At 34.2% G+C, this 27,384-nt stretch overlaps 1 protein-coding gene across 1 annotated transcript; it reads right to left on the bottom strand.

Annotated features, from left to right (window-relative positions):
• Positions 1-1,501: 1,501 nt before the first annotated feature.
• On the bottom strand, positions 1,502-27,384 carry LOC130451760 (uncharacterized). Its single transcript, XM_056790987.1, has 23 exons — positions 27,261-27,384; positions 25,494-25,691; positions 23,544-23,741; positions 22,466-22,651; positions 22,343-22,409; positions 21,309-21,435; positions 21,171-21,246; positions 20,306-20,403; positions 19,115-19,183; positions 18,798-18,963; positions 18,100-18,255; positions 14,043-14,108; positions 12,480-12,680; positions 12,210-12,407; positions 11,531-11,716; positions 10,630-10,696; positions 9,450-9,576; positions 9,311-9,386; positions 5,722-5,822; positions 2,519-2,587; positions 2,217-2,382; positions 1,778-1,957; positions 1,502-1,725 (listed from the first exon to the last, which is right to left on the bottom strand). Exons 1-23 carry the CDS (start codon positions 27,298-27,300, stop codon positions 1,565-1,567), a joined length of 2,979 nt encoding a protein of 992 aa, XP_056646965.1. The 5' UTR covers positions 27,301-27,384; the 3' UTR covers positions 1,502-1,564.

The raw sequence follows: 27,384 nt of genomic DNA, 5'->3' as shown, positions 1-27,384 counted from the left end.
TAAATGATTTAATGTAGGCAACCAAACATATACTTACTAATATATTTATTTATAAACAGCTGACTGATATAGGCAACCAAACATACTTTACGTATTCATATAGCAGATTATACAGATACGGTGCTTTTGTATCATAATTGGGTCAATTATCATATAATACAATAATTCATTCTCATTTTTTCGAAAATATATTTCTAATAACAATTTTCACTAATAACTGATTTTCTATGGCTATCAAATATACATTCAATTTATGATATTTATTCCAAAAACAGTTAACAGGTATAGGCAACTAAGCATACATTACGTATTCACAAAGCTATATATCAACTGCTTCTGTGCCTTTATTGGGTCGGTTACAATTCAATTAAATGAATTGTTCTCTTTCAATTTTACGAAAATTCTGTGTTATGTGCGAGTTTTGATGAATTTTAATAACTTTTTCTTTTCATGAAATAAATATTTGATGTAATATAGGCAACTAAACATACACTAACCCAGTCGGATACGTCATAAACTTAAGCATACATTGAATATCGTTATATTTCTATTAATATTCTATTGAATAAACTGTCTCGAAAGACTTTGGTGTAACTTCAAAGTAGAGATAGAAAATGTGTACGTAATTAATTAGTTCAGTTTATTGTATAATGAAGGCTCTCCAAACTAAGTGTTTCAAAATCCTTTTTTTTTTCAATGAGTTCAGTAAATTGTGAAAATTATAGACGTTTTTGTGTTCAGTTGGAGTATTTTTAAGTCAATTCAAAGTTTATATTGGTATAAAAATCTATTCCAGATGCATAATGATGATATAAATCTATTGATGCATGTAAATATGGATGTTGGGGTTTAAAAATAATGAGCTATCATTTCTCGCATTTATTTCTTTTACAACTGTATTTGAGAATATTAAAATTCATTCAGTTGTAAAGAATTTCTCAATTACTAAAGGATATTGCACTTTAATAATCATGTTTACCCATCTAGAACCTTCATTGATAGATTGGATTGAATAAATATTTAATTTTGATATATTTTAACAATATTCTTGGAAATTTCATTTCAATAGTATTGTTTTATAATATTTTTGTTGAAAATCATGTTTTGAACATTGGTTTTAAGGAATTTTCAAGAGATACGGCAACGTCAAAATTTCAGTAGCCCACGTGATATTTGAATTATGAGAATACTAATTATATCAGTCTCATATATTTTATTTTATGTAAATATTTCATCATAATTCTATTTAAAATTTTATATTTTTCATTTTATAAGACAAATAATAGATATGATTTTGTATAGGCAACCAAATATACATTTACTCGATAAGTGACTGGTATAGGCAACCAAGTATACGTTAAGTGTCTAAACCATAGATATATAAATATTTTGGGTGCATAATTAGAGTACAGAAATAACGTTTGATCATATGTCATAAGTTATTTCTTATATTATACAGTGAGGATTGAAAATGTAGTAATAAAAAACGAAAATTGAGTTAAATGATATATTTAATTATATTTTTTGAATATTATACACATTCCACATTATAATTTATTAATTATTAACGTGTTTCTACCCAAACTTTAGGTCCCTCTTTCAATCTAAGTACTACATTTGTTTTCAATTTGATTTCTTCGATGGTTTTATATTTCGTATAAATCCTGAATCTTCTTAACACTGTTGCCAAAATAGTTTTCATATTCATCATAGCATATTGTCCTCCTAATTAAACGTTATTAATTAATCGACTCTAGATAATAAATTCTATATTTACCTATACAGTTTCTAGGACCATAAGAGAAAGGTATATATGTGCAAGGATGTCGTTTAGCTACATTTTCTGGTAGAAATCTATCAGGATCGAATTTAAGTGGATCCGGCCAATATTTTGGATTCCTTTGAATATGTACGGGTCCGAAAAACGCAGAACTACCCGCAGGGAAAACTATATCACCTAAAATATCCATAACACATAAAATTTTTCACTTTTTCACCATATTAGAATCAGTAAAATACGAGGTAAGTTACGTTGTTTGAGATTTGGTATTTCATTAAAATACGATGTATTAACTTTATTATTTAATAAATTGTTAGTATTGTACTAAAAACGAGTTTCTTTGAAGTTTATTTGGAATGTTTGTAGGTCAATTTTGATATACAGGGCGTTTTAAATGCTCTTTATATATTTCGATTTTGATATTGAGTCAACTCACCTGCATCGATATCTTCGGATATTTTTCTTAGAAAAAAAGCTGCTACCGGAAATAATCGCAAACTTTCCTTGATAACTCTTTCAGTGTATTTCAATTCGGGTAAATCTGAAGGAGATACTTGTCTATCGGGTCCTAGAATCGCCAGGATTTCTTCCAAAACGTTTTGCTGAAGTACGAAATTTTCAATGGAAATTATTATTTTCTCTATAATTTTTAGACTTTTTCTTATGTTTCATCGTTCATTATGAAAAAATTATTTTGGTTTTGAGTTAAAGTTATATCAAACTGAATCATTTGTTTACCTGTACATCCTGGAACATTCCCAGTACAGTGAAAAGACAACTTAGAGCCGATGCAGTTGTATCTGTGCCCTAAAAATTAAATAATTTCAATAAAATAAGAAAATAGAATATTTCATTAGGAGTCTGGAACGATAAATTTTATTATCGTTTTCTAATAAAAAAAAAAACGCAAAAAAGGATGATAATTAAATTTATTTGTGTTGTTATAAAATTTTTGAGCATTTATCAATGTACGAGGTTTATTTTTTGCTAATTATACAAAAAAAATACACAGCAGAAACTATTTAAAAGTGTAATTAACAAAAAAAGCTAATTCCACTGCGGTTATGACTTAGATTTCTTTTGTACCTCTTCAGAAGTATTTTCATTCCATAAATTTTACATTTTTGTTATTTCTACGAAACTTAATGTTGTCGAAGTTTATTGTTAGTACAGGCAAATTAGGCAATTTTGAATTAAAACCTTAAATTAAATTGTGCGGTTTTGATTTTCTAGGTCTCGGGAGGTTTTGGGACACTGAATAAGCCTAGTAACTTTTAATAAAATTACGGGCATGGATTTTCGAAATTTTGGGACTTGAAACCCAAAAAAATTATGAAATGCGAATAACTCGAAAACTAAGAGGAGTTTGAAAAAAAACTGTATAACAAAAAATGTAGGATACAAAAGTCTCTACAAAAAAGTATTAGTTCAGGTAAAGGTATTTGTTCCTAACCTCAAAATTTTCATCTCAAAATGGGTTTATACATTCAAAAATATTTTGAATCGTGAAACTCTAAAACTATGCAGAATTCGAAAAGAAAAGCCGCGACAAAAAATGTTCGGTACAAAATTCTCTACAGTTTGGTTCTCGAGCATTTTTTCCTAACCTCAAAATTTTCACCGTAAAATGGCTTCATATACACAAAAACATTTTGAATTGCGGTTAAATCGAAAACTATGAGGATTTCGACCCAAATTGCGGGGACAAAAAATGTGTAGCACAACATTCTGTACAAAAAAGGTTACAGTTTTTTCTTAACCTCAAAATTTCCATTATAAAATTGGTTAGAACGCTCAAAAATATTTGGAATCGCGAATAACTCGAAAAATACCTGGAATTCGAAAAAAAGTACCAGAACCAAAACTGTAGAGCATTAAATTTTCTACAGATAAGTCTTTAAGGATTTTTTCCTAACCTCAAAATTTTCACCTCAAAATGGGTTTATACACTCAAAAATAATTTGAATCTCTGATAACTCGAAAATTATGAGGATTTCGATACAAACTGTTGGGGCAAAAAATGTGGAGCACAACATTCTGTGATGAAAAAGTTTCGATTTTTTCCTAACCTCAAAATTTCCATTATACAATTGGTTTAAATACTCAAAAATATTTTGAATCGCGAATAACTCGAAAACTACGTGAAATTCCAAATAAAGTGCCGGATCCAAAACTGTAGAGCACTAAATGAGTTCCCACATTTTTCTGAAAGAGAAACTATTAAGCAGTCTGTGAATATTGACATTATAATCAACCGAGAACGAAGATAGTATTCATGATCGCGTTTTTCAAAAGTTAATTCATTCGAAACCAAGAAGTAGTTCATGTGTGTTGAATACATAAAATATTCATAAAAACACAAACAAAAAATCTGTTGAAATATATCAATTGAAACTTCAATTGCTTATGTGCGCAATATACCTAACCTAACCTTACGTTATTCAGATTTACTCAGATATAGTGGCTCTAACGAAAAAATGACTGGAGACCTTTCTTGTAGAAAATTTTGTGTTCTACATTTTTTGTTTAGACAGTTTTTTTCGAATTCGTCATAGTTCTCGATTTATTCGCGTTTAAAAATTTTTTTGAGTTACAAGTTACGAAACAACAAACTTCTAAAATCCATAAACGAAAACCTCTAAGAAACTGGAAATGTATACCAATTTTCCTACAATTTATACTTTCTATCATTGAAAATGTCCATAAATGTTTTCCATGCAATTTTTTCTGCTTTCCGTATATTGTTGTACTGATCGGTTGTCTTGACTTCAAATTAATTGATTCCCATAACAACGATAGATTTACTATCGGCATTGTTTTATTTTCTGTCAATTTAATTCATGTCGGTTCTTCAAAATGTACTCTGAAGAAAATCCAGATTTTCCTAAAAACATAGTTGCACAAGCCAGTGCTGATTTGTTGACAGCAAAAATCCATGTCGAGAAATGAACACACGTATTGTTGAACAATCCCAACTCTACAGTTATTTTTGAGGCACTGCGTTTTTATTTTCATTATGAATGGTTGGCTGGTTGGTTCTAATGACGATTTCAAGATCTGTTAACTTCCATTTTTTCTTCATTTATTCCGATTACTTGTGTTTTGAATTTATTTTGTCAAGTAATTGGAAACTAAATTGAAAAAACTTGTTTAGAGTATCAAGTGATGACATTCTTTTGTCGAAAAAGCCATAATATGAAATCTTCTTCTTTTTGGAGTCGGTTTTCGATGTTACCAATGAGGGACGTACATACACTTTTTCGTAAATATGCAGATCTACGTCCTTAAAAAAGATTATTTGTTGCAAACTTGTTGCAAAAATAACTGAAACTGGCAACTCGGCAACCATGTTGGTAGAAAGCAGCGCTGGCACCGAGGATGGCGTTCTTTAAACTTAGCAGAAGGATACGTGGAAAAACTCACACAAAGAAAAAAGAGGAAAAGTCATAAAAATTCCATCAAGAAGATCAAAACATCTGCGAGCCGTCTGCCGAAGGGACTAAACTTATGCAATGGTACAAATGTTTAATTATTATTATTATTAATTAATATACCGATGTTTTCGAGAATTTATATAAAGCGATAAAGTCTGTAAACAACCTATTGATGTTTTTAATTCGATACATGTTGTTTTTTTGTGAAAAAATTTTGATTACAAATACTATCTTTTTGAAAAACTTACACCAGATTTGGTCAAATGTGATTTCTGGTTATTCTCTACCATAAATAAATATTTAAAAGGTCGATGGAGGATTAGATAAATGAGACAATTCTTCAATGTTTTTAGAGCAATCAGCTTCAAGCTTTTATGTAGTTGAAACTTCAGGGTTTACATTGAACGCAAATTAAGTTTCTATTTCTAAAAAGACTACATTTAATTCTATATATGTTGTTTTTTTGGTGAAAAAATCAATTAATGAAGAATTTTTATTTATACTTACTGCTATTAAAAAAAGTTCTACTTCTTCATTGAGTTCTTCTTCCGTAAAATTCGTATTTTCCAATATAAGATCCAAAAATGCCAATTTTTCTTTTGGAGATTCTAAAAATAGGAAAACTATGATAACTTACATTCGCTTAAAAAGTAGTACAAGGAGAATCAATTTTTTTAAATCATTCCAAACGATTGGAAATATTACTGATTTGTTTGTGGAAAGTAAAAATATGGTTCTGGTGATGATAATGATAAAAATTTATGAAATTTTTCTAAATTCTTCTATATACTATAAGAAAAAACATAATTTTTCTATGAAAATATTCATCTCATGATACTTAACCTCAAAACCTACCTAAAGCCTCAAAACTACCCCCGATAAGTCCAAGAGTACAATAAGAAGAAAGGATTCGTTCAGTTTTTCCGAAACTTGGCACAATGATAGTTTTAAGCAAGCCGATTGAAACCTCAATGTGTACGAAACACCAAAACCCCAAAAACTTGTGAAAACTACCGCTGAGGTATCCTTAAGAAACCTGAGAGGAAGAGAATTATTCACCTGATGAAACTGAACCTCAAAACCCCCCTAAAGCCTCAAAACTATTCCCGATAAGTCCAAGGGTACAATAAGAGGAAGGGCGTCGGTCAGTTTTTCCGAAACTTGGCACAACGATAGTTTTAAGCAAGCCGATTGAAACCTCAATGTGTACGAAACACCAAAACCCCAAAAACTTGTGAAAACTACCGCTGAGGTATCCTTAAGAAACCTGAGAGGAAGAGAATTATTCACCTGATGAAACTGAACCTCAAAACCCCCCTAAAGCCTCAAAACTATTCCAGATAAGTCCAAGGGTACAATAAGAGGAAGGGCGTCGGTCAGTTTTTCCGAAACTTGGCACAATGATAGTTTTAAGCAAGCCGATTGAAACCTCAATGTGTACGAAACACCAAAACCCCAAAACCTTGTGAAAACTACCGCTGAGGTATCCTTAAGAACCCTAAACGGAAGAGAATTATTCACCTGATGATACTGAACTTCAAAACCCCCCTAAAGCCTCAAAACTATTCCCGATAAGTCCAAGGGTACAATAAGAGGAAGGGCGTCGGTCAGTTTTTCCGAAACTTGGCACAATGATAGTTTTAAGCAAGCCGATTGAAACCTCAATGTGTACGAAACACCAAAACCCCAAAAACTTGTGAAAACTACCGCTGAGGTATCCTTAAGAAACCTGAGAGGAAGAGAATTATTCACCTGATGAAACTGAACCTCAAAACCCCCCTAAAGCCTCAAAACTATTCCCGATAAGTCCAAGGGTACAATAAGAGGAAGGGCGTCGGTCAGTTTTTCCGAAACTTGGCACAACGATAGTTTTAAGCAAGCCGATTGAAACCTCAATGTGTACGAAACACCAAAACCCCAAAAACTTGTGAAAACTACCGCTGAGGTATCCTTAAGAACCCTGAGAGGAAGAGAATTATTCACCTGATGATACTGAACTTCAAAACCCCCCTAAAGCCTCAAAACTATTCCCGATAAGTCCAAGAGTACAATAAGAAGAAGGGATTCGTTCAGTTTTTCCGAAACTTAGCACAACGATAGTTTTAAGCAAGCCGATTGAAACCTCAATGTGTACGAAACACCAAAACCCCAAAACCTTGTGAAAACTACCGCTGAGGTATCCTTAAGAACCCTAAACGGAAGAGAATTATTCACCTGATGATACTGAACTTCAAAACCCCCCTAAAGCCTCAAAACTATTCCCGATAAGTCCAAGGGTACAATAAGAAGAAGGGATTCGTTCAGTTTTTCCGAAACTTGGCACAATGATAGTTTTAAGCAAGCCGATTGAAACCTCAATGTGTACGAAACACCAAAACCCCAAAAACTTGTGAAAACTACCGCTGAGGTATCCTTAAGAACCCTGAGAGGAAGAGAATTATTCACCTGATGAAACTGAACCTCAAAACCCCCCTAAAGCCTCAAAACTATTCCCGATAAGTCCAAGGGTACAATAAGAGGAAGGGCGTCGGTCAGTTTTTCCGAAACTTGGCACAACGATAGTTTGAAGCAAGCCGATTGAAACCTCAATGTGTACGAAACACCAAAACCCCACAACCTTGTGAAAACTACCGCTGAGGTATCCTTAAGAACCCTGAGAGGAAGAGAATTATTCACCTGATGAAACTGAACCTCAAAACCCCCCTAAAGCCTCAAAACTACTCCCGATAAGTCCAAGGGTACAATAAGAGGAAGGGCGTCGGTCAGTTTTTCCGAAACTTGGCACAACGATAGTTTTAAGCAAGCCGATTGAAACCTCAATGTGTACGAAACACCAAAACCCCAAAACCTTGTGAAAACTACCGCTGAGGTATCCTTAAGAACCCTGAGAGGAAGAGAATTATTCACCTGATGATACTGAACCTCAAAACCCCCCTAAAGCCTCAAAACTATTCCCGATAAGTCCAAGGCTACAATAAGAGGAAGGGCGTCGGTCAGTTTTTCCGAAACTTGGCACAACGATAGTTTGAAGCAAGCCGATTGAAACCTCAATGTGTACGAAACACCAAAACCCCAAAACCTTGTGAAAACTACCGCTGAGGTATCCTTAAGAACCCTAAGAGGAAGAGAATTATTCACCTGATGATACTGAACCTCAAAACCCCCCTAAAGCCTCAAAACTATTCCCGATAAGTCCAAGGGTACAATAAGAGGAAGGGATTCGTTCAGTATTTCCGAAACTTGGCACAACGATAGTTTTAAGCAAGCCGATTGAAACCTCAATGTGTACGAAACACCAAAACCCCAAAAAACTTGTGAAAACTACCGCTGAGGTATCCTTAAGAACCCTGAGAGGAAGAGAATTATTCACCTGATGATACTGAACCTCAAAACCCCCCTAAAGCCTCAAAACTATTCCCGATAAGTCCAAGGGTACAATAAGAGGAAGGGATTCGTTCAGTATTTCCGAAACTTGGCACAACGATAGTTTTAAGCAAGCCGATTGAAACCTCAATGTGTACGAAACACCAAAACCCCAAAACCTTGTGAAAACTACCGCTGAGGTATCCTTAAGAACCCTGAGAGGAAGAGAATTATTCACCTGATGAAACTGAACCTCAAAACCCCCCTAAAGCCTCAAAACTAATCACGATAAGTCCAAAGGTACAATAAGAGGAAGGGCGTCGGTCAGTTTTTCCGAAACTTGGCACAACGATAGTTTTAAGCAAGCCGATTGAAACCTCAATGTGTACGAAACACCAAAACCCCAAAACCTTGTGAAAACTACCGCTGAGGTATCCTTAAGAACCCTGAGAGGAAGAGAATCATTCACCTGATGATACTGAACCTCAAAACCCCCCTAAAGCCTCAAAACTATTCCCGATAAGTCCAAGGCTACAATAAGAGGAAGGGCGTCGGTCAGTTTTTCCGAAACTTGGCACAACGATAGTTTTAAGCAAGCCGAGGAAGGGCGTCGGTCACTTTTTCCCAAATACAATGATAGCTCAAAGCACACTGATTAAAATCCTCAATATGCCCAATTACCACAAGGATTCAGCGAGGTTCTTTGAAATGAAAATTGATATAACGATTTTACCTTCATACTCAGATACTGATACAGAACCTCTCAATTTCTGTTTGTGATGATAAGCCTCCCACTTCTTTTTAATTACCTAAAAAACCAAGAAAACCGTAAAAAATCAGTTCGGTAGCTTCAAAAAAATTAATTTTCTTACTGTTGACGTAAAAGTTTTGAAAACTTTCAAAACTTTATCGTAGTCTTTGCTTAATGGATACAATTTCCAAGTAAATACCAAATGATGCCACACGTGGAAAATTCTATAAGTTGTTATCTCCATAATTCTAAAAAAAATATATATAAAAATGGTACCAGAAGTACCTGGTAGACAAATTTAATCTCCTTTTATTTCCAAACACCCTTTTTATAATAAGAATCGTCCAGTTCCTCAAAATACTCATTAACTTCCGACATAACCTCTCCGAGAGGGTTAAATCTGGCGAATAGAGTGTATGAGGTAGCCATTCAAACTTTAATTCAATAATTTTGGCCATTGCATTAACGAGTGTGTGAGCTGGTGCAATGTCTTGATGAAACAACATTTTGTTTTTAGCCAGACGCGGTGGTTTTTACTTGATTTCTACTACCGCCATCTCCAAGTCAGGCCAAGGACCATCTTCGTATTATAAACTAAGAAGAAAATATCTCACAGAAACAGGGGAAAAACAGACCTTTCAGGATGGAAAACGAGGAATATTATTTTGAAAAAGTTGAGTGCCTTGATTATTTAAGGACTAGGAGTCTTTCGATTATATTCTGAAAGCAAAAGGAATATTTAAAACGATGATGAAGCCGACTCTACAGTATTGGTGTGAGTCCCAGAAAAATGCCGAAAAAAGAGGAAAAGGGAAGTCGTCCGAGGGGGGAGGGACGTGAAAGGGGATAACGAATTATGAAGAAAAATAAATTGTTAACAGAGTACGAATAGAAGGAAAGGAAACCAGAAGAAGAAGCAGGCATAGAAAGAAATGGATGGAAGTGGTGATATTAGATGAGAAGAGTGATAATAATTGGGGGAATTGAAAAAACAAATGACAAAAACTGATGTAGAGATATAGTAAATGGAGTCGAGGAACAAAACAAAAGTTGGATCCAAGCATTTATTTAGTCTTGGAATCAGTTTTTAGATCCCATCATCAGAAAACTTGGAAACTTCAGAACTAGAATTCAATCTATTTAAAATAACAAAATGTCACATCGAGTCACAACTTTCAATTCGAACTCGGTGGCATTCAAAACGTACAGTTTCGTAATTTCAGATTTTAAACATAAATGTATCCGCCATTACTTTTAATTAAACCTTTTCGCGCCACACCCTGTATAATATAATATCTTACTTGTCCAAAGCTTTAGGAAAATCCGAATTTTCCGTTTGTATATTCATATTTAATCCCAATGCCGTTTCTAAAACAAAAAATTTCAATTAAAAATCATGAGTATGAGTGTAAAAACATTGTAATACAATAAGATCTGACAATGACGTTTGTGGTCATACTGGAACAACAAAATTTCTACTACGGCCACAATATTCACCTGATATATCGTTCTGTTACTTTTTTCTTGACCCCTAAGTAGAAATCGGAACGTTTTTGGATGGATTTAGGTGCTTCGAAAAAATTAAAAATAAATTAGTTCAACTTCGCTCTCTGAAGATGATAACATGTTAACCAAAACGTGCGTCATAGTACAGGTAAAATAGGATTAAACCCGAAAGATTGGGTGCTTCTGATTTTCTAGATTTTCAAAGGTTAGGTTATGTTAGGTTGGGTTAGGTTAGGTTACTGAATAAGCCTAGCAGTTTTCGAAATTTTGGAACTTGTAATTCAAAAAAATTTTGAAACGCGAATAACTCGACAACTAAGAGAAATTCGATAAAAACTTTATATACAAAAAATGTAGAGCATAAAATTTTGTAAAAAAAAGGATTCCAGTAATTTTTTTGTTAAAGTGACTATTTCTGAGTAAATCTCCCTCAACGCCGAAAGCCGGAGCATCGGCTCGCAATTTACGTTCCAGGCTTTAATTCTTGGGAAACTACTTCGGTTTCAAAAAATCAAAATGTATCATGATGATTAAGATCTCTATTTTCTACTAGGGTAAGTTAGCATATTTTGGAAAATCCCTTCCCGTAATTTTGTAAAGAGTTGCTAGATTTATTCAGTTTCCCAAAACCTCTCAGAAAATCAAAACCGCCCAAATTAATTTAAGGTTTTAATTAGTGTGCACAAAAAAAATTACCACATATAATGTCTAAAGTACAATTGGAAACCAGTTCAAATAAATCCATATCTTTATTTCCGACATTTTTTTGCAATTGATCGGCAAAAATTTCCCCCTTTTCCAAAAAAACTGCTTGATAAGCATTCAAAATTCTTTGATTGAAAGCCGGCCTTATAATTTTTCTGTGTTTTTTCCATTTTTGACCTACAACAAATATTGAATCAAGTATAGAAGTTTTTCAACGTCTTTTTCTGTGTTAGCTCATCGCAATGTTTGCCAAACAGCGCATTTGCTCGTTCCACTATAACCTTGAGGTGTAGTCCACGTCGCTTGGGGTTTTAATCGAAAGAATAAACAAAAGGAAAGTTATATTGGAATCATAGATCAGAAAAATTAATAATGAGACATGATACACCAAGAGAAACTCGCTATCTTCATATGCAGTGCCTACCGGACTGTGTCTGCCGAAGCTCTTATGGAGCTGCATGTTATAGAGAGAAAAGACCTATAAGAAGAAGTGACGAAACCTACTGCAAGAGCAAATTTCATCCATGGTGAACAAACAAGATATAAGAAACTTGCGCGAGGGCTGCTACTTTTGATGATAACAATGATGACGTATAAGCTTTAAAAGAGACTAAAGAGAAATAAAGTAACAAATTGCGAGAGCCCAGAGGAGTTGGACGTACATACTTACCTCTTGCAGTTATGAGACCTTCACCAATAACGAATACAAGAAATTTATAAAGAGAATCTTTGTCCAAAGCTTTGGAACTCGTTAAAATCTTTTCAATATGTTCTGGTTTAGACACCGTGTAATAAAGCCTTGTACCGAACCATAAAGCACCTATATCAGGATATATTTTTTGTAAATCGATTAGAGTTTCCATTATATCTAAAAAAAAAAACAATAACTTTTATTTGTTTATGATGTTTTCTTAGTGTGTATATGCCTCATTTTACTCACCGCTTGTTTTAGATACGAAAAATAAATACGCTGATCCGATAAATGGAAGTCCAATCGGTCCTGGTACTTTTCTGGAATGAATATAAAGATACCTTCTATTCCACAACCATTGGACGTACCATGTTAGGAAAACTACACCGCAAACAACAATTATGTATGAAGTAACAATATTTTCTGGTTTTTCCGTATAACTTGTTGAGTCTAAAAATAATTAATGGATGTAAACAACGATATATTAGAAGCAACTATAACAGAAACAATGATACAGCAAGAATTAGGAAGAGTGAGGAAGAAGATAAAGAAAGAATAGTTTGATGAAGACTGCGAGCAGGAAGAAACCAAGCAAGACAGACATAGAAAAGGAAAGCTGGTTAGGTGGAAGGAATATTTCAAAACACTGCTTAAATATAGAATAAGAGGAAACAAGGAAGACGTGTTTGAAGAAGAGGAGACAGTGAATGAACCAGTCTCGATAGAGGAAACGCGATAATAGAAGTAGAAGAAGTATTAATGATAAAAGTGCCAGTAGTAGTGGAATTCCAATAGAAGTTATTAAATATGTTGGCGAACCCTCAAGGGATTTGATGCCAAACCAATGGGATAAAGCAGTCCTCACCAGAATCATAAGAAATAGATTGGGCAAATACTTGGCCGAAAAATTTGGCGAGTATCAGGGAGGATTTAAAAAGGGAAAGTCAACTAGTGATCAAATTTTCATTCTATAGGCAATCCAGGACATGACCGATGATTAAATTTGATTTGTTCCAGGTGCTAACAACACTCGAAATACCTAAGAAAATATTACGTTTTGTAAAAATGACACTTAATAACAACGAGAATGAGGTAGTTGTCGAAGGAAGCTTACCGGAACATTGGTCCTCCACGTAAAAAATGGATAGAAGGGTTTAGAGAAGACTTGGAAAGAATAGGAAAAGAGACCTGGCGTGAAACAACAAAAATAGATGGAGAAAAACAGTACAGTGACTCCAAACCTTGTGCTTTTAAGTCCTGTTCAGATGCTGAAGTATAAAGTAGACAGCTGATGTTTTAGTACAAAAAGATCAAAAACAAACTCGGTGATATTGATCTCCTACCACATCCATTTAGTCCGCACTTCGCACCGTCAGATTTCTATTAATCCAGATCCATGGGAACCAAATTGTATCCTATTTCTTGCGTCCAAGTCTAAATAATAGTTTCATCAATGTCTAAACTATCTTGGTTCATCATTCTTCAATGAAATGGACTTGTCTTCAAAATAATGATGAAACCTTGCCGTGAACCGATAATTGGAGGTATTTACTGTAAACTATATTACTAACAAGTATTTTGCATTTTGGTAAAAATATCTTTTCCAGTGGTGGCCTCCATTGTTTTATTTCTCTGTTCTGTTTGCTTAACATTTTTCTGGATTTCTTTGGAAACAGCTTTGTTAACCGTAGAAAAGATGTTGATTTAATCGGCAAGACAACATCATCGATGACGGTTATTAAATTCTAATGATAAATAAAAGCAATAACAACTTAATCTCTTACAAGAATAATTTTTAATTTATAGACCTACCAATCGTAATCGACGTTCCTATTGATTCCTTCGACATCGTTTTCAGCGTGAGACCGATACGCCAGATTTATCTTCGAGATGGAATAGAAATAGAATTAAAGGAGAATATTGATTGAACACATGAAAAACGTTCACTGTTTCGACTTCAATGTAAATAATGTTTGCTGATTTAATGACATGACGAATTATAATTAAGTTCAGAGTTCAAGAAATGAGTACGACCTTTTAGAATAATCATTTTATATTGTAATATACCAAGATTAGTTTTATAATCCTATATTAAGTATATAAAGATCACGAATGAACGATATCTAATCAATTAATACGAGGATTATTAATAAAAAAAATTCCCAAAGAGCTGTGGATGTTAGGAACGTTTTTAGGCGGGATTTGGCGTGTAGCTTGGCGCTCTTTCTCCCAATTCCCGCCACGGCTGGCTGTTTGGAACGTTCTTTCTTGTCTTGGTAGCCTTGAAAGTTGGAGCTTGTATTTGATTCTCACGCTCTGTGCGCAAATTATGCAGAGATTTTATAGAAGTACAAATGTCCATGACGAATTCAACGTTGAGTTAAAATCAATTATTAATATCGAGTGGACATCCTGAGTATACTATTTATACCAACTCTCATAGTTTCGATAAGTGACTGAATGTAAAGTAATACCTATTAACTTGACATACCTGTTAACCTTGTCCCGCGAAAATTAATTCCAGCAAGAAAACCCCCTTGACAAGAATCATCAACTTAAGTTGTAGAAAATTTAATGTTCTACAATATTAATTAATAGCGCAAAACCCATAGGAAACGAGTTATTTTCAAAAAATGTGCAAAAAAACGAATTTTTTCTCACCTTTGACCCCCCATTTTTAAAGTTGTTCATATCGAATTATATGTGAGTTTTGAGAGGATTTTCATGATGTCAAATGAACAAGTTTAAACGACTTTATAGATGTGTATCTCGATTTTTCGAAATTCTTGTCTAAATCTACCTAAATTGATTGGAGTAATACTTTTTTTAGAAACAAGTTTTCGCTGTTTTTGAAAATTCAATAAAACGGTATTTAAAACATTGTATCTTAAACCACTTATGTATATGCATACGCGTGTATTTTTGCATCTTTTCAAGTTCTTTTAGTAAATAACTACATATAGGTAAATATATTTGAATAGACTTACCAGTAGTGAGATTTCTAGAAAAAAGGTCATCGAGAGTCATAATCAACAGGAAATTCTACAAGGTCAGACTAATAATATTCGTTTTAATACGATTACGAAGAGGTTTATCATTGAGAAATTAATACGTACTGGTTTTAGTTAAACTGATTTTCGTGTTTAAAATATAGAGAGTGGGGAGGTACAACCAAATTAAATTTATACAACAATATTCAATAAAGGAAACTATCTATTACATAATAATTTTTTTCATGTTAAATGCTAAAAATATAACCAAAGGTAGTACAAAGTTCTAAGCGATTATTTATATTCTATTAAAATCTGAAACTTTGTAATAATTATAGCGCTGATTACATAGGACAGACATCTCAGTATTTAGAAAATCGATTAAAAGATCATCAACAAATTATGCGATATCAAAGGGATGTAGATTATTGTGTTTCTAAATCGATTTGATTTTAAGTCTCTTCTGTTTTAAAATTGGTTTTTTTTTCATAATTTTTGAAACATAAGAATTTTACGTTTCCACTAATTTCAGTTTTTATAAAAATGTGATTTGACACTGGAAATTCGCGTATCTATATTAATAATCCCTTATAATAATGAATATAACGAAACTATAGCAAACAGGAAATGATTATCTTGTCCAATAGCCAAGCAGTCATTAGAGCTCTAAGCTCCAATATCATAAAAAACAATTGCTTGACAGACAATTCGTTCATGGGACCTGAACCCTTTTGTGTTATAAACTACAGAACTATAGAAAAAGTATTGGAAAAGAAGATAGATAGGAGCAACATACAGGGGCTGAGACAGACAAAGACACTCCTGAGAGACTATACATACATATATTTATTCGATTGTACCTTCAAATAGGTATAGTAACCGATCAATCAAGAGCTCTTTGTCTTATTCATCGTTCTGCGTGAATTCACGCTTTAAACATTTTTCACACTAAAGATCCTGGATATTACTCGACCATCCACAGTCACCATTTTGTTCAGATCACTTTTTACTTGACTTTCCCATTGCGATTTTGATCTTCGTTTGAGTCCCTCTATAGTATAGGCATTAAAACAATTATTGATGGTATTCAGCGACAGCGCCTATCGGTAATGTCTACGAATATGTTGAGCGTTCGCTGTCAACACTTCTTTATGTTCTGTGTCTTGTTAGGTTATGACAAGTACGACTACCTAGCAAAAATTGGTCGCATTCAGCGGACGCAGCGCTTAGCGCTACTTCTACCTACCGGAAACGGCTACGAACATGTTGAGCGTTCGCTGTCAACACTTCTTTATGTTCTGTGTCTTGTTAGGTTATGACAAGTACCGCTACCTAGCAAAAATTGGTCGCATTCAGCGGACGCAGCGCTTAGCGCTACTTCTACCTACCGGAAACGGCTACGAACTTGTTGAACGTTCGCTGACAACACTTCTTTATGTTCTGTGTCTTGTTAGGTTATGACAAGTACCGCTACCTAGCAAAAATTGGTCGCATTCAGCGGACGCAGCGCTTAGCGCTACTTCTACCTACCGGAAACGGCTACGAACTTGTTGAACGTTCGCTGACAACACTTCTTTATGTTCTGTGTCTTGTTAGGTTATGACAAGTACCGCTACCTAGCAAAAATTGGTCGCATTCAGCGGACGCAGCGCTTAGCGCTACTTCTACCTACCGGAAACGGCTACGAATTTGTTGAACGTTCGCTGTCAACACTTCTTTATGTTCTGTGTCTTGTTAGGTTATGACAAGTACCGCTACCTAGCCAAAATTTGTCGCATTCAGCGGACGCAGCGCTTAGCGCTACTTCTACCTACCGGAAACGGCTACGAACTTGTTGAACGTTCGCTGACAACACTTCTTTATGTTCTGTGTCTTGTTAGGTTATGACAAGTACCGCTACCTAGCCAAAATTTGTCGCATTCAGCGGACGCAGCGCTTAGCGCTACTTCTACCTACCGGAAACGGCTACGAACTTGTTGAACGTTCGCTGACAACACTTCTTTATGTTCTGTGTCTTGTTAGGTTATGACAAGTACCGCTACCTAGCCAAAATTTGTCGCATTCAGCGGACGCAGCGCTTAGCGCTACTTCTACCTACCGGAAACGGCTACGAACTTGTTGAACGTTCGCTGACAACACTTCTTTATGTTCTGTGTCTTGTTAGGTTATGACAAGTACCGCTACCTAGTAAAAATTTGTCGCATTCAGCGGAGACAGCGCTTAGCGCTACTTCTACCTACCGGAAACGGCTACGAACATGTTGAGCGTTCGCTATCAACACTTCTTCGTGTTCTGTGTTTTTTTAGGTTATGACAGTAGAATGATCGTTGACAAGCCGTTTATGACAGGTGAATATCTATGTAAAAACGTACCTATTGACCGAATGAATTCAATAATTTTTCTTTTAATTAACGTTCGATCAAAGGACGCAGTTGGTTTTACAAATTTCTGGTCTTGTTCTGTCTTAATTTTCGTTAACTTTTTTCACGTTTAAGTTTCGCAACGTTTACCTAGTACAAATTGAAACGCTCCGAAACATGGCGGCCGTTCCAGAACGTGTTAAGCTTGTTTCGTTACTGAATGCGACCATTGTTAGAGATGAGATCAACTTAATGGTAATAAAACGCTGATATATAATGAAATATTTTACTAAATTGAAACAAAAGAAGTAATATTATATATCAAGTGTTACATAGGACAGACATCTCAGTATTTGGAAAATAGACTAAGAGATGATCAATACGATAAAAAAATCGAATCATGAAATATTATAAACGTAAACATACATTCAATTATAAAGATTCGAAAATTCTTGGAAGGGAATCTAATAGACGAAAAAGAGAAGAATAGTATTTATATTTTTGTTAGTCAGTTTTAACGTGCTTCCACCCAAACTTTAGGTCCCTCTATCATTTTAAGTACTACATTTATTTTCAATTTGATTTCTTCGATGGTTTTATATTTTGTATAAATTCTGAACCTTCTTATAACAGTTGCCAAGATAGTTTTCATATTCACCATGGCGTACTGCGCACCTACAACATTTTTTATACCACGTTTTCTAAAAATATAAATTCCGTTTAGACGATATACGATTTTTTTCTTATCTATACAGTTTCTAGGACCATAAGAAAAAGGTATATATGTGCAAGGATGTCGTTTAGCTACATTTTCTGGTAGAAATCTATTCGGATCGAATTTAAGTGGATCCGGCCAATATTTTGGATTCCTTTGTATATGAACCAATCCGAAAAACACTGAACTACCCGCAGGGAAAACTATATCACCTAAAATATCCATATTTATATAACAAACAATGAAGTAAAAGCTACGTTGCTCGTTGCTCGAGAGTGCCAAGTTGACGATTTATAAAATTTTCGATTGTATTTTTTAATCGAATACGATTTAATTTTCCTTTAGCTTCAATTTTCATAAATATGAAATATGTTATTTGATTTGTTCACACATATTTGAAAGATTGAAAGCTCCACGTGGAATAAACAAACAGCAATATCAAATCGCTTGAGCGCGTGCTTGCATTTTCAATTACTCCAAACATTTCGTTTAATAAACTCACCTGCATCGATATCTTCAGATATTTTTCGTAGAAAATGAGCAGCTACCGGAAATAATCGCAAACTTTCCTTGATAACTCTTTCAGTGTATTTCAATTCGGGTAAATCTGATGGAGATACTGGTCTATCGGGTCCTAGAATTGCCAGGACTTCTTCCAAAACTTTTTGCTGGATGGCGAAATTTAATATTAAAATTTTGATTTTGATTTTGAATGATTTGAACTTATATCAAATCCACCAACTCAAAATGACAGTTTGAAATACTACAAGGTTTGGATCCCTCAAAATCTAAATATAAAATAGCTTTGTTTTTATTCACCTGTACATCTTGAAACATGCCTAGAACTGTGAAAGTATAACTAATTGCCGCTGCAGTCGTGTCTGTAGCCTGAAAAATGATAAATTTCCAATATACGGAGAAGAAAATTTTGTTTCAGACACTATAACAGAACAGATAATAACAGAAGTTATTGATAGTTCTAAAACGTTGCAAACGATACCGACGAAGATAGAGAGAGAAGATAGAGATAATTAATAGATCTTTGCTTCTTGCTACTTCTGACCATTTTATCTTGTCTCTGATGGTGTGAATTGGTTCTTGTGTCCCCAATTTTTAATATTCTGTCCAATCCACTCTATCAAGAGTTGAAGCAAATGCTATCTCTCGATCCTTATCACATGTCCCAGGTTTTCTAACGTTTTACCTTGTCCAGCAATTCACGTTCTCTTCTTATTTTCCTCAGAATTTCCTCGTTGATTTCTCTGGCCGTCGATGGAACCAAAATTCCTCGCTAGATCCACATCCAAGTGCTTTTCCAATATGTTCATGGTCTTAACTTTTAAGCCTTCTACACCGCACAATATTCTAATATTCTTGGTTGAGGTCAAAGTCAGAGTTCGTAATCACGTTTTTCATGAATTTTCTTCCCGCCACTTGGTCTGATGACCAGTCTTCACATAAACAAGCTTCCAGATTATTACCTGTTCAATCCCTTCACTATTGCATGTAGAAATTTCTTTTTTTATATGTTGATAGTGATTACAACTATGTCCAGGAGCCTTTGGAGGTCATTCATTTTATCCGCTGTCAGAACTGTGTCATATATTGTTGATCCATGTGTCATTTACGTTGATACCTAATTGTCGACCATCAAGAGCTTCTCGAAATATGTTTTCCGAATACAGGTTAAGCAGAAGTGGATCCCCGCTTAACACTTGGATGGATTTTCTTGGTTATCAACTCCAACTGCAACTGATTGGTTCCAATATATATCTTTCTGGTTGATGTCAAGTCTTCTCGGTGTTTGAACGAGTGTAGTTTGCCAAAAGCTTTTTCGTAATCTATAAAGCATATAAACTGAGATAAAACTATGAGGTAGGAATAGCAAATTGAAGATATATACTGAAGTTAAAAGTTTTCACATCGGAAATTGTTGTAAACGAAAAGCTACCACGGAGCAAGAATATATTCTGGAATCTCCCATAAAACTAGAAGGAGAAAAATACTTACCGCACTTAGAAAAAGTTCTAATTCATCTTGAAATTCTTTTTCTGTAAAATTCGTATTTTCCAACATGAGATCCAAAAATGAGAGTGTTTTTGAAGATTCTAAACATAGAAAACCGTATTAAGTAATTAGAGTTTAAGAAATGATTGTAGTGTTGATTACATGTACTTTTTTTTTATTAACATCATGTACCCGACCCTGTTGCGATTGTATTGAATGTTTGAAAAAATTAATTATTAAAAATAATCATCGTATGAGATAGTTTGCCTAAAGTGTATTCAATAGAAAATTTCATTGTTTTTCAGAAAAAAATGACTTAAAGCATTTTTTTTGGCCGGGAGAGTTGGACGAGCTTTTTTTTACAGTATGTGAAGAGGGAGGAAATTTCTCCCGCATTAAGTAACATAATATTTTTTATTTCGTTCGTTTTAATGTCTATTTCGAGATTATCATCGTTTGAGGCCGGAAATATTTAGATTTGTTATTTGAAGTGGATTTTCTTCAATATATCTGGAGTCGTCACCTCATTTGGACGATCACTGCGATGCTGGTCCTTGCAGGTCGTACGGCCTCGTATGAAATCAATATTTTACTGTTGATAACTAAGGAATAATCTCAACCAGAGTAAAATCCAAATCAACTTTCAAATGAAAGTATTGTATCATATGACGATGATTAGTTTTTTCCCTGTTTACAAATTCACTGAAAACTTTTACTATTGATGGCTGCCAAATAAATACCAAACAACGTGGTGTTTTCAAACTTAAAACATATGCTGTAAACTACTATCGCCATCTCTAGGTCAGGCCAGGTACTTCTGGGAACATCCTCGTAATGTAATGGAAACTAAAGCGAAAATTTTACGTACCTTCATTTTCAGATATGGCTACAGAATCTTCAATATTTTGTTTGTGATGATTTGTCTGCCTCTTTTTTTCAATTATCTAAAAATTCAAGAAAACGATAAAATAATAATTGAATATTTTCGAAAAATTTATGTTCTTACTGTTGATGTGAAATTTTTGAATTTCCTTACAACTTCATCGTATTCTTTGCTTAACGGATACAATTTCCACGTAAATACCAGATGGTGCCATATGTATAAAGTCCTATATATTATTATCTCCATCATTCTTATAAAAATAATAAAAGAGTAATTAGTTTTAATAATAGAAATTCGAAAAAAAATAGAGATAGAACAAACCCTCGAAGCTAACTTTTAACGAAACGGAAAAGGAGGCTACGCGCGAAACCGCGACGCGAAACACGATAGAACCTATCGAGATCACAGTGGGTGTCGGTATGTTTTATTATAATAACCAATAAATCAATTCTCATACTAAGACTGTCTGATAGACGACTTTTTCGTGCCTAAGCTGCATATCTCTGATTATTATAACCAAAGAATGTGGTTCCAGTAGGAAGAACTTCACACACGATTAGTACATTGATCTCAAAGAGATGTGAGATAAGTTCTCCTTCACTCAGTCTCGATTTAACACCTATAGATTTTTTTCTGTGAAGTTATGTTAAATATAAAGTTTACGTTAACAAACAAACTTTCTTGGTACAATCCAAAGGAAATAATTCTCACGACATGGCGATTATCCCGTAAAATGCTTGTCGGCAATGTATTAAATTGATTAGGTCTTTGCCGAAGTAAGTTGAAAAGGCTCCACAACCATGAAGACAAACCCCTGGAAGTTAAATTTTAACGGAACGAAAATACCTTAAAAAGAACTAGGGGGAAGGGGGGGAGGTAAAGGAGGCTACGCGCGAAACCGCGACGTGAAACACGATGAGAACTTGTCAGGATCACAGTGGGTGTTGGGATGTTTTGTTATAATAATCAATAAATCAACACTCATATCAACACTGTCTGACGTGCGTTTCGATAACGAAATTATCGTCTTCAGAGACATAATTAACCTCAAGGTATTTGATGTAAATGCTTTATATTGTTAGGTATTGAACTAAGTGAAATAATTATAAAATCTCTGTACCCTTATTTGAAGTGCTAAACATAGTATAATATCTTACCTATTCATAGTTTCCGATATGTTTGTTAGCTCAATTTGTTTGCTCATTTTCAATCCTATAGCCGTTTCTGAAAAAAATATATTTGAATTTTACTTAGATACAACTGTATGTATGAAAATTTACCACACATACTATCCAAAGTACAATTAGCGATCATTTTAGTTATATCCAGATCTTTGTTTCCTACATTTTTTTGCAAATGTTCGGCAAAATTTTCCCCTTTTTCCAAAAAAATCGCCTGGTAAGCATTCAAAATTTTTTGACTGAAGGCTGGCCTGAGAACTTTTCTATGTTTCCTCCATTTTTCAACTACAACAAAGATTAAATCAACAGATATAAACAAAAGTTACATTTAAATTTTTGATTCCGCCTTTTCCTTTTATTTTTACGACGTGCAATTTTGGTAAATAATCGTGGTCCATTTGGTTTTATTGGTGTTTCAGTGAAATGGATACTGTGTTCTTGTTTCCTTGTCCAATTTGACCAACAATATTTCAATCGGGTTGAGGTCGGGCGACTGTGACGGCCGAATCATCACTTTCAGTATATTCTTCGTTTCCAATTCTTTCAAATACGCTTTGTACATCCCCAAGGAATGCTGGGGATCGTTGTAATGCCGATAAGGCGTTAACCAGAACGTAATACTTTCCTCAAAATCCCTTCAAATTTTACCAGCTCCCGTCACTTTTTCTTCAAAAACATCTCCGTTATCGTAATAGCCAAAATTAATGAAAATCAAAGTTTCAATTGCTACCTTACACACCCTATTCAGAAGATTTAGCTCCGTCGGATTATTTTCTGTTCCCAGACTTGAAAAAATGGCTCGGTGGTCGAAGATTTTCCAACAATAAAGAGATTATGTCGGCAGTTAATGGCTATTTTGACGATTATTCCTCGTACTCAAACGCAGATCCGTAGATTCATTGATCTGAGCTGCTGTTGTCGTTTTTCGATGCCGCACTCAACGTTTTATACTACCAAAGCTCCTGGTAGATGGTAGATATTTTTTTAACGAGTTTCAACATTGGTTTTACTAATTTTAAAACTTACCAAGTCTAAAGCGAGTCGTATACGAACTTCACAGAAAAATGTCTTGATCCAAAAAATATGTAATGAATAGATTTGGGAGCGGGAAAAAACATTTGAACTGTAATGTATATTTAGAAGTTGTTAAGGACAAGTATTTCATCGCAGTACTCACCTCCCGCTGATATTAAACCTTCACCAATTGCTAATGTCATAAACTTGTAAAGAGGATCTTTATCCAAAGCTTTGGAATTCGTTAAAATCTTTTCAATATGTTCTGGTTTAGACACCAAGTAATAAAGCCTAGTACCGAACCATACAGCAGCTATATCAGAATATTTTTCTTGTAAATCGATAATAATTTTCATTATATCTAAAAAAAAAAATAGTGTATTATTGAATGAGCAAATACGATATTATATTTTGCCTGATAACCAACAACAACTTTTTTTATATTCGCCTTTGACATAGTTGGACTTTACCACTTACAACTGCGGTTGATTTGTTTGCCTACGAGGCGTAAAATGTTTTCTACGAACTACAATAAATTTAGCTGACACAGTAAATAAGATATTTTTGCATCATAGAATGTGATTCTTGTGGCAGGTTTCCGTGCTCATTGGAAATCGAATTCTCACCAAGCTGCTTGGTGCATTTACACGAAAAACGAATCAAAGAGCGTTATTCGCATTTAGAATGAGAATTAAATGGAAACTCCATCTTTTACGGCTACCAAGAAAAAAAAGAAACGTTGTAAATAGGTCGCCAAGGGTAGAAAAGGAACTACGAGAATGTTTCTGTTCCATTTCGAGTAAACGCGGCGCCCATCTTGCTCACAGCTTTCTCATGTCCAAATTTTCAGTTTTATGAGATATTTAGCTCTACTGTGCTTAGCTCTACGTAGCGTCTTCAAACCATAGAGATATTACAGATAGAGTAGGCATGCTATAGGCGCCCATACAAGTGGGAGCGTCTGACACTCTTTCTCTTTTCAAGACGCTCTCACTTGTAGGCGTGCCTATTCTATTGGTAATATCTCTATGCTTCAAACTCGAAATATACGCTATACAGATTGTGTACTAATACAAGCAACTACCGACATGTCTACGTAATGCCAGGTACTTCTTGAACCATCCTCGATGCATGCCAGTCTCTCCAAATCTTCATTAGTAAATTAACTAATCTTTATCAAAATTTAAAGCAAATATTTCAAAAGTTTCAGGTATAATTGGTAATTCAGTTGATATAAAAATGTTCGTTCGTTTTAGAAAAATCGAAATCTTCAAGAAAAATGTCGAAATATCTAATAGAATATTTGAAATTGATGTAGGTTTAATTTTCAGATTCAATTCATTTTAAATTTGCTCCAGTTACCTCGGAAAATGTTGAAAGAAGCAAAATTTTCGTTTAGTTACCACGAAAAAATAAATTGTTGTTAGACTGGGCTGTTACGAGGCGTAGAAAACAGTCGGGACCGGGTAACCTCGTATTTTTAGTGTACTTATAGCCACAAGCGAGGATTTTACATCAGTGTCTGTTGCGCAACGCTTCTTTATAAGTTTTTTGGTCAAATATTGTGTAAAATAACGAGAAAATTCACTCGTGAAATTCGGCGAGAGCTGGTAGCAAGTTTACAACATGCGCGACGCTTCAGAATAAGATGTTTTGAAAAACTCATTTCATTCATACACTGGGAAGTTTGCACGCATTTTTTGCAGTGGAAAGAAGAAGAATTTGAGTGGAAAAGGCAAGAGAAAGGCGCGCCAGTTAAGCTGAAGGTTACATTATAAGTGGAAAGGTGTTATTCCAATTCGTGATGAGATATTTCTGAATATGTACAGCTGGGCTTATGATGGAAATGTTAAACGAATTGGATTGGGAAATATTGGAACATCCTCCTTATACTCCCGATTTGTCACCATGCGTCTTGGCTGCGATTCGAGAAGATAGAATCCTTCGTGCACGAAGGGTTGCGTGACGAATAAGGCATCCGAAAGCTTCTGAAGAGGAGAGAGAGGAAAAACTGTCAAAAAAATCAGTTCTGTAACTTAATACTTATTTTACGATTCTAATAAATAATATTTTGTTATAGCCTCGTGGTATTATCTTATCTTATTCTACTCACCGCTTGTTTGAGATAAGAATAATAAATACGCTGATCCGATAAATGGAAGTCCAATCGGTCCTGGTACTTTTCTGGAATGAATATAAAGATACCTTCTATTCCACAACCATTGGACGTACCATGTTAGGAAAACTACACCGCAAACAAAAACTATGTAGGATCTAATAGAATTTTCTGATTTATCCGTATATTTCGACTCTAGAAATAAACAGTAATATATAAAGAATTGAATTACTTACTATCTTCAGTTCAATTCAATTTTGAAAAAGGAAAAGAAGACTTTTCCTGTTGAAATATTAAAACAAACAAAACAAATGTGGTCCACCATTAAAATTTCGTTCGAAAGAGTTTAAATTTCGCGCCAATATTAGGTTAGGAAACAGATAAAACTGCAACTTCATTTCGATGCCAGGAGCGTCCATTTTTGTAGTGGTTGACAGTTTAAGAATTAAGTAGTAAATCGCTTGCGGTATATAACCTCATAGTCACAAACTAATAAGTATTTTCAAGGAAAAACAAATAGTTTTTTATTAATATAAAGATACTAAGAGCTAATGATATTCCTAAGAAGTTAAGTTAAGGTAGTTTGTGCCATTTTATATAATCGATCCAAAATATGTTTGTATTACCAATTATCAATTGCTTTTAACGACGAATCGTTATTGTTTCAATAAAAATTATTATTTTCCCAATTACTGAGTATTTTATTTGGTTTATCTATTTATTTTGACTTTCAAGATATAGTACAATGTTTAGAGTAGACCAGTCATATCAAAGATACGGCCTGCGGGACACTTTCGGACCTTGGGCCGTATCAATAAGGCCCGCGATCGCAATGTGTAGCAGAAAGAATAATCATGTTTTTTAGAGCTGGTAGACTTGATTCGATTCCTCTACGGATGTTTATAAGTAATTTCAAAGGCAGCGCGTGCCTATACAAGCGAGAGAGAAAGACAGTATCGCCATCTTTTAGTAGCAAGCGCAAATATCTTAATTTTTTTGTCGAAAACGATAGAATCCTCCAGGCGCCTCGAGTCAAGACTAGAACCTTTCTTAACCATATAAAACGATCGCGTCAGCGCGACGTTAGTCAGTTGAGTCGAGTAATCGAAGCGATACGGTTGTAAAAGGATTTTAATTTAAATAATTTAAAATATTTCGCTTTCAAAAAACACTGTTGCTTCAAGAATAAATGATTTATTTCAAAATTTGGTTCTTCAACTGAAGGAAAAAATTAAGGAATTTACAAACTTTTCACTGGCTGTTGACAAGAGCACCGATACTGATAAAAAATCAAACTTCGGACCATTTTCCTCGTTTAAAATCATTTGGCGCAGTGAACCTAGAAAAATTGGATGAATATTCTCAAAATTCTGCAAAATTTGATTACGGAACTCAACTATCGACTTACTCACAAAATGAATGAAATGTAATTTCCAATTTTCAACAATCCATTCAATTTTGATGCTTCGCAGGCACCAGTTCATTTGCAAATGGAGTTGATAGATCTTCAATCGGATAATATTTTATAAGAAAAATTTAATGAGATTGACGCTCTCACATTTTATAGACAATATTTGAAGAGTTTGGATAATTAGTTCATCTTATCGGGCTTAGGACAAATCAGTTTAGACTGAAATTGGGTTTGATCGGTACCATGTATATCAAAATGGATCGTATTGTTTTTATTATTTATGTATCCCCCAAACTCTTAACAAGTAGTATGAAAAAATTTTCGAAAACAAGAATTTATTTTAATAAACTTACCAGTAGTGAGGTGTTTCAAAAAATTATCGACGGTAGTCATAATTTCGCAATGTCGAGTTGCCAAGATACTATCAGTATTTCTAAGAAAACTTGAACTAATGTAAACTTAAATCATACTAGTTTT

The sequence above is a fragment of the Diorhabda sublineata genome, chromosome 1 (genome assembly GCF_026230105.1).
Source record: "Diorhabda sublineata isolate icDioSubl1.1 chromosome 1, icDioSubl1.1, whole genome shotgun sequence".
Classification (NCBI taxonomy): Eukaryota; Metazoa; Arthropoda; class Insecta; order Coleoptera; family Chrysomelidae; genus Diorhabda; species Diorhabda sublineata.
The sequence above is the reverse complement of the archived record's forward strand: the minus strand, read 5'-3'. Positions and strand labels throughout refer to the sequence as shown.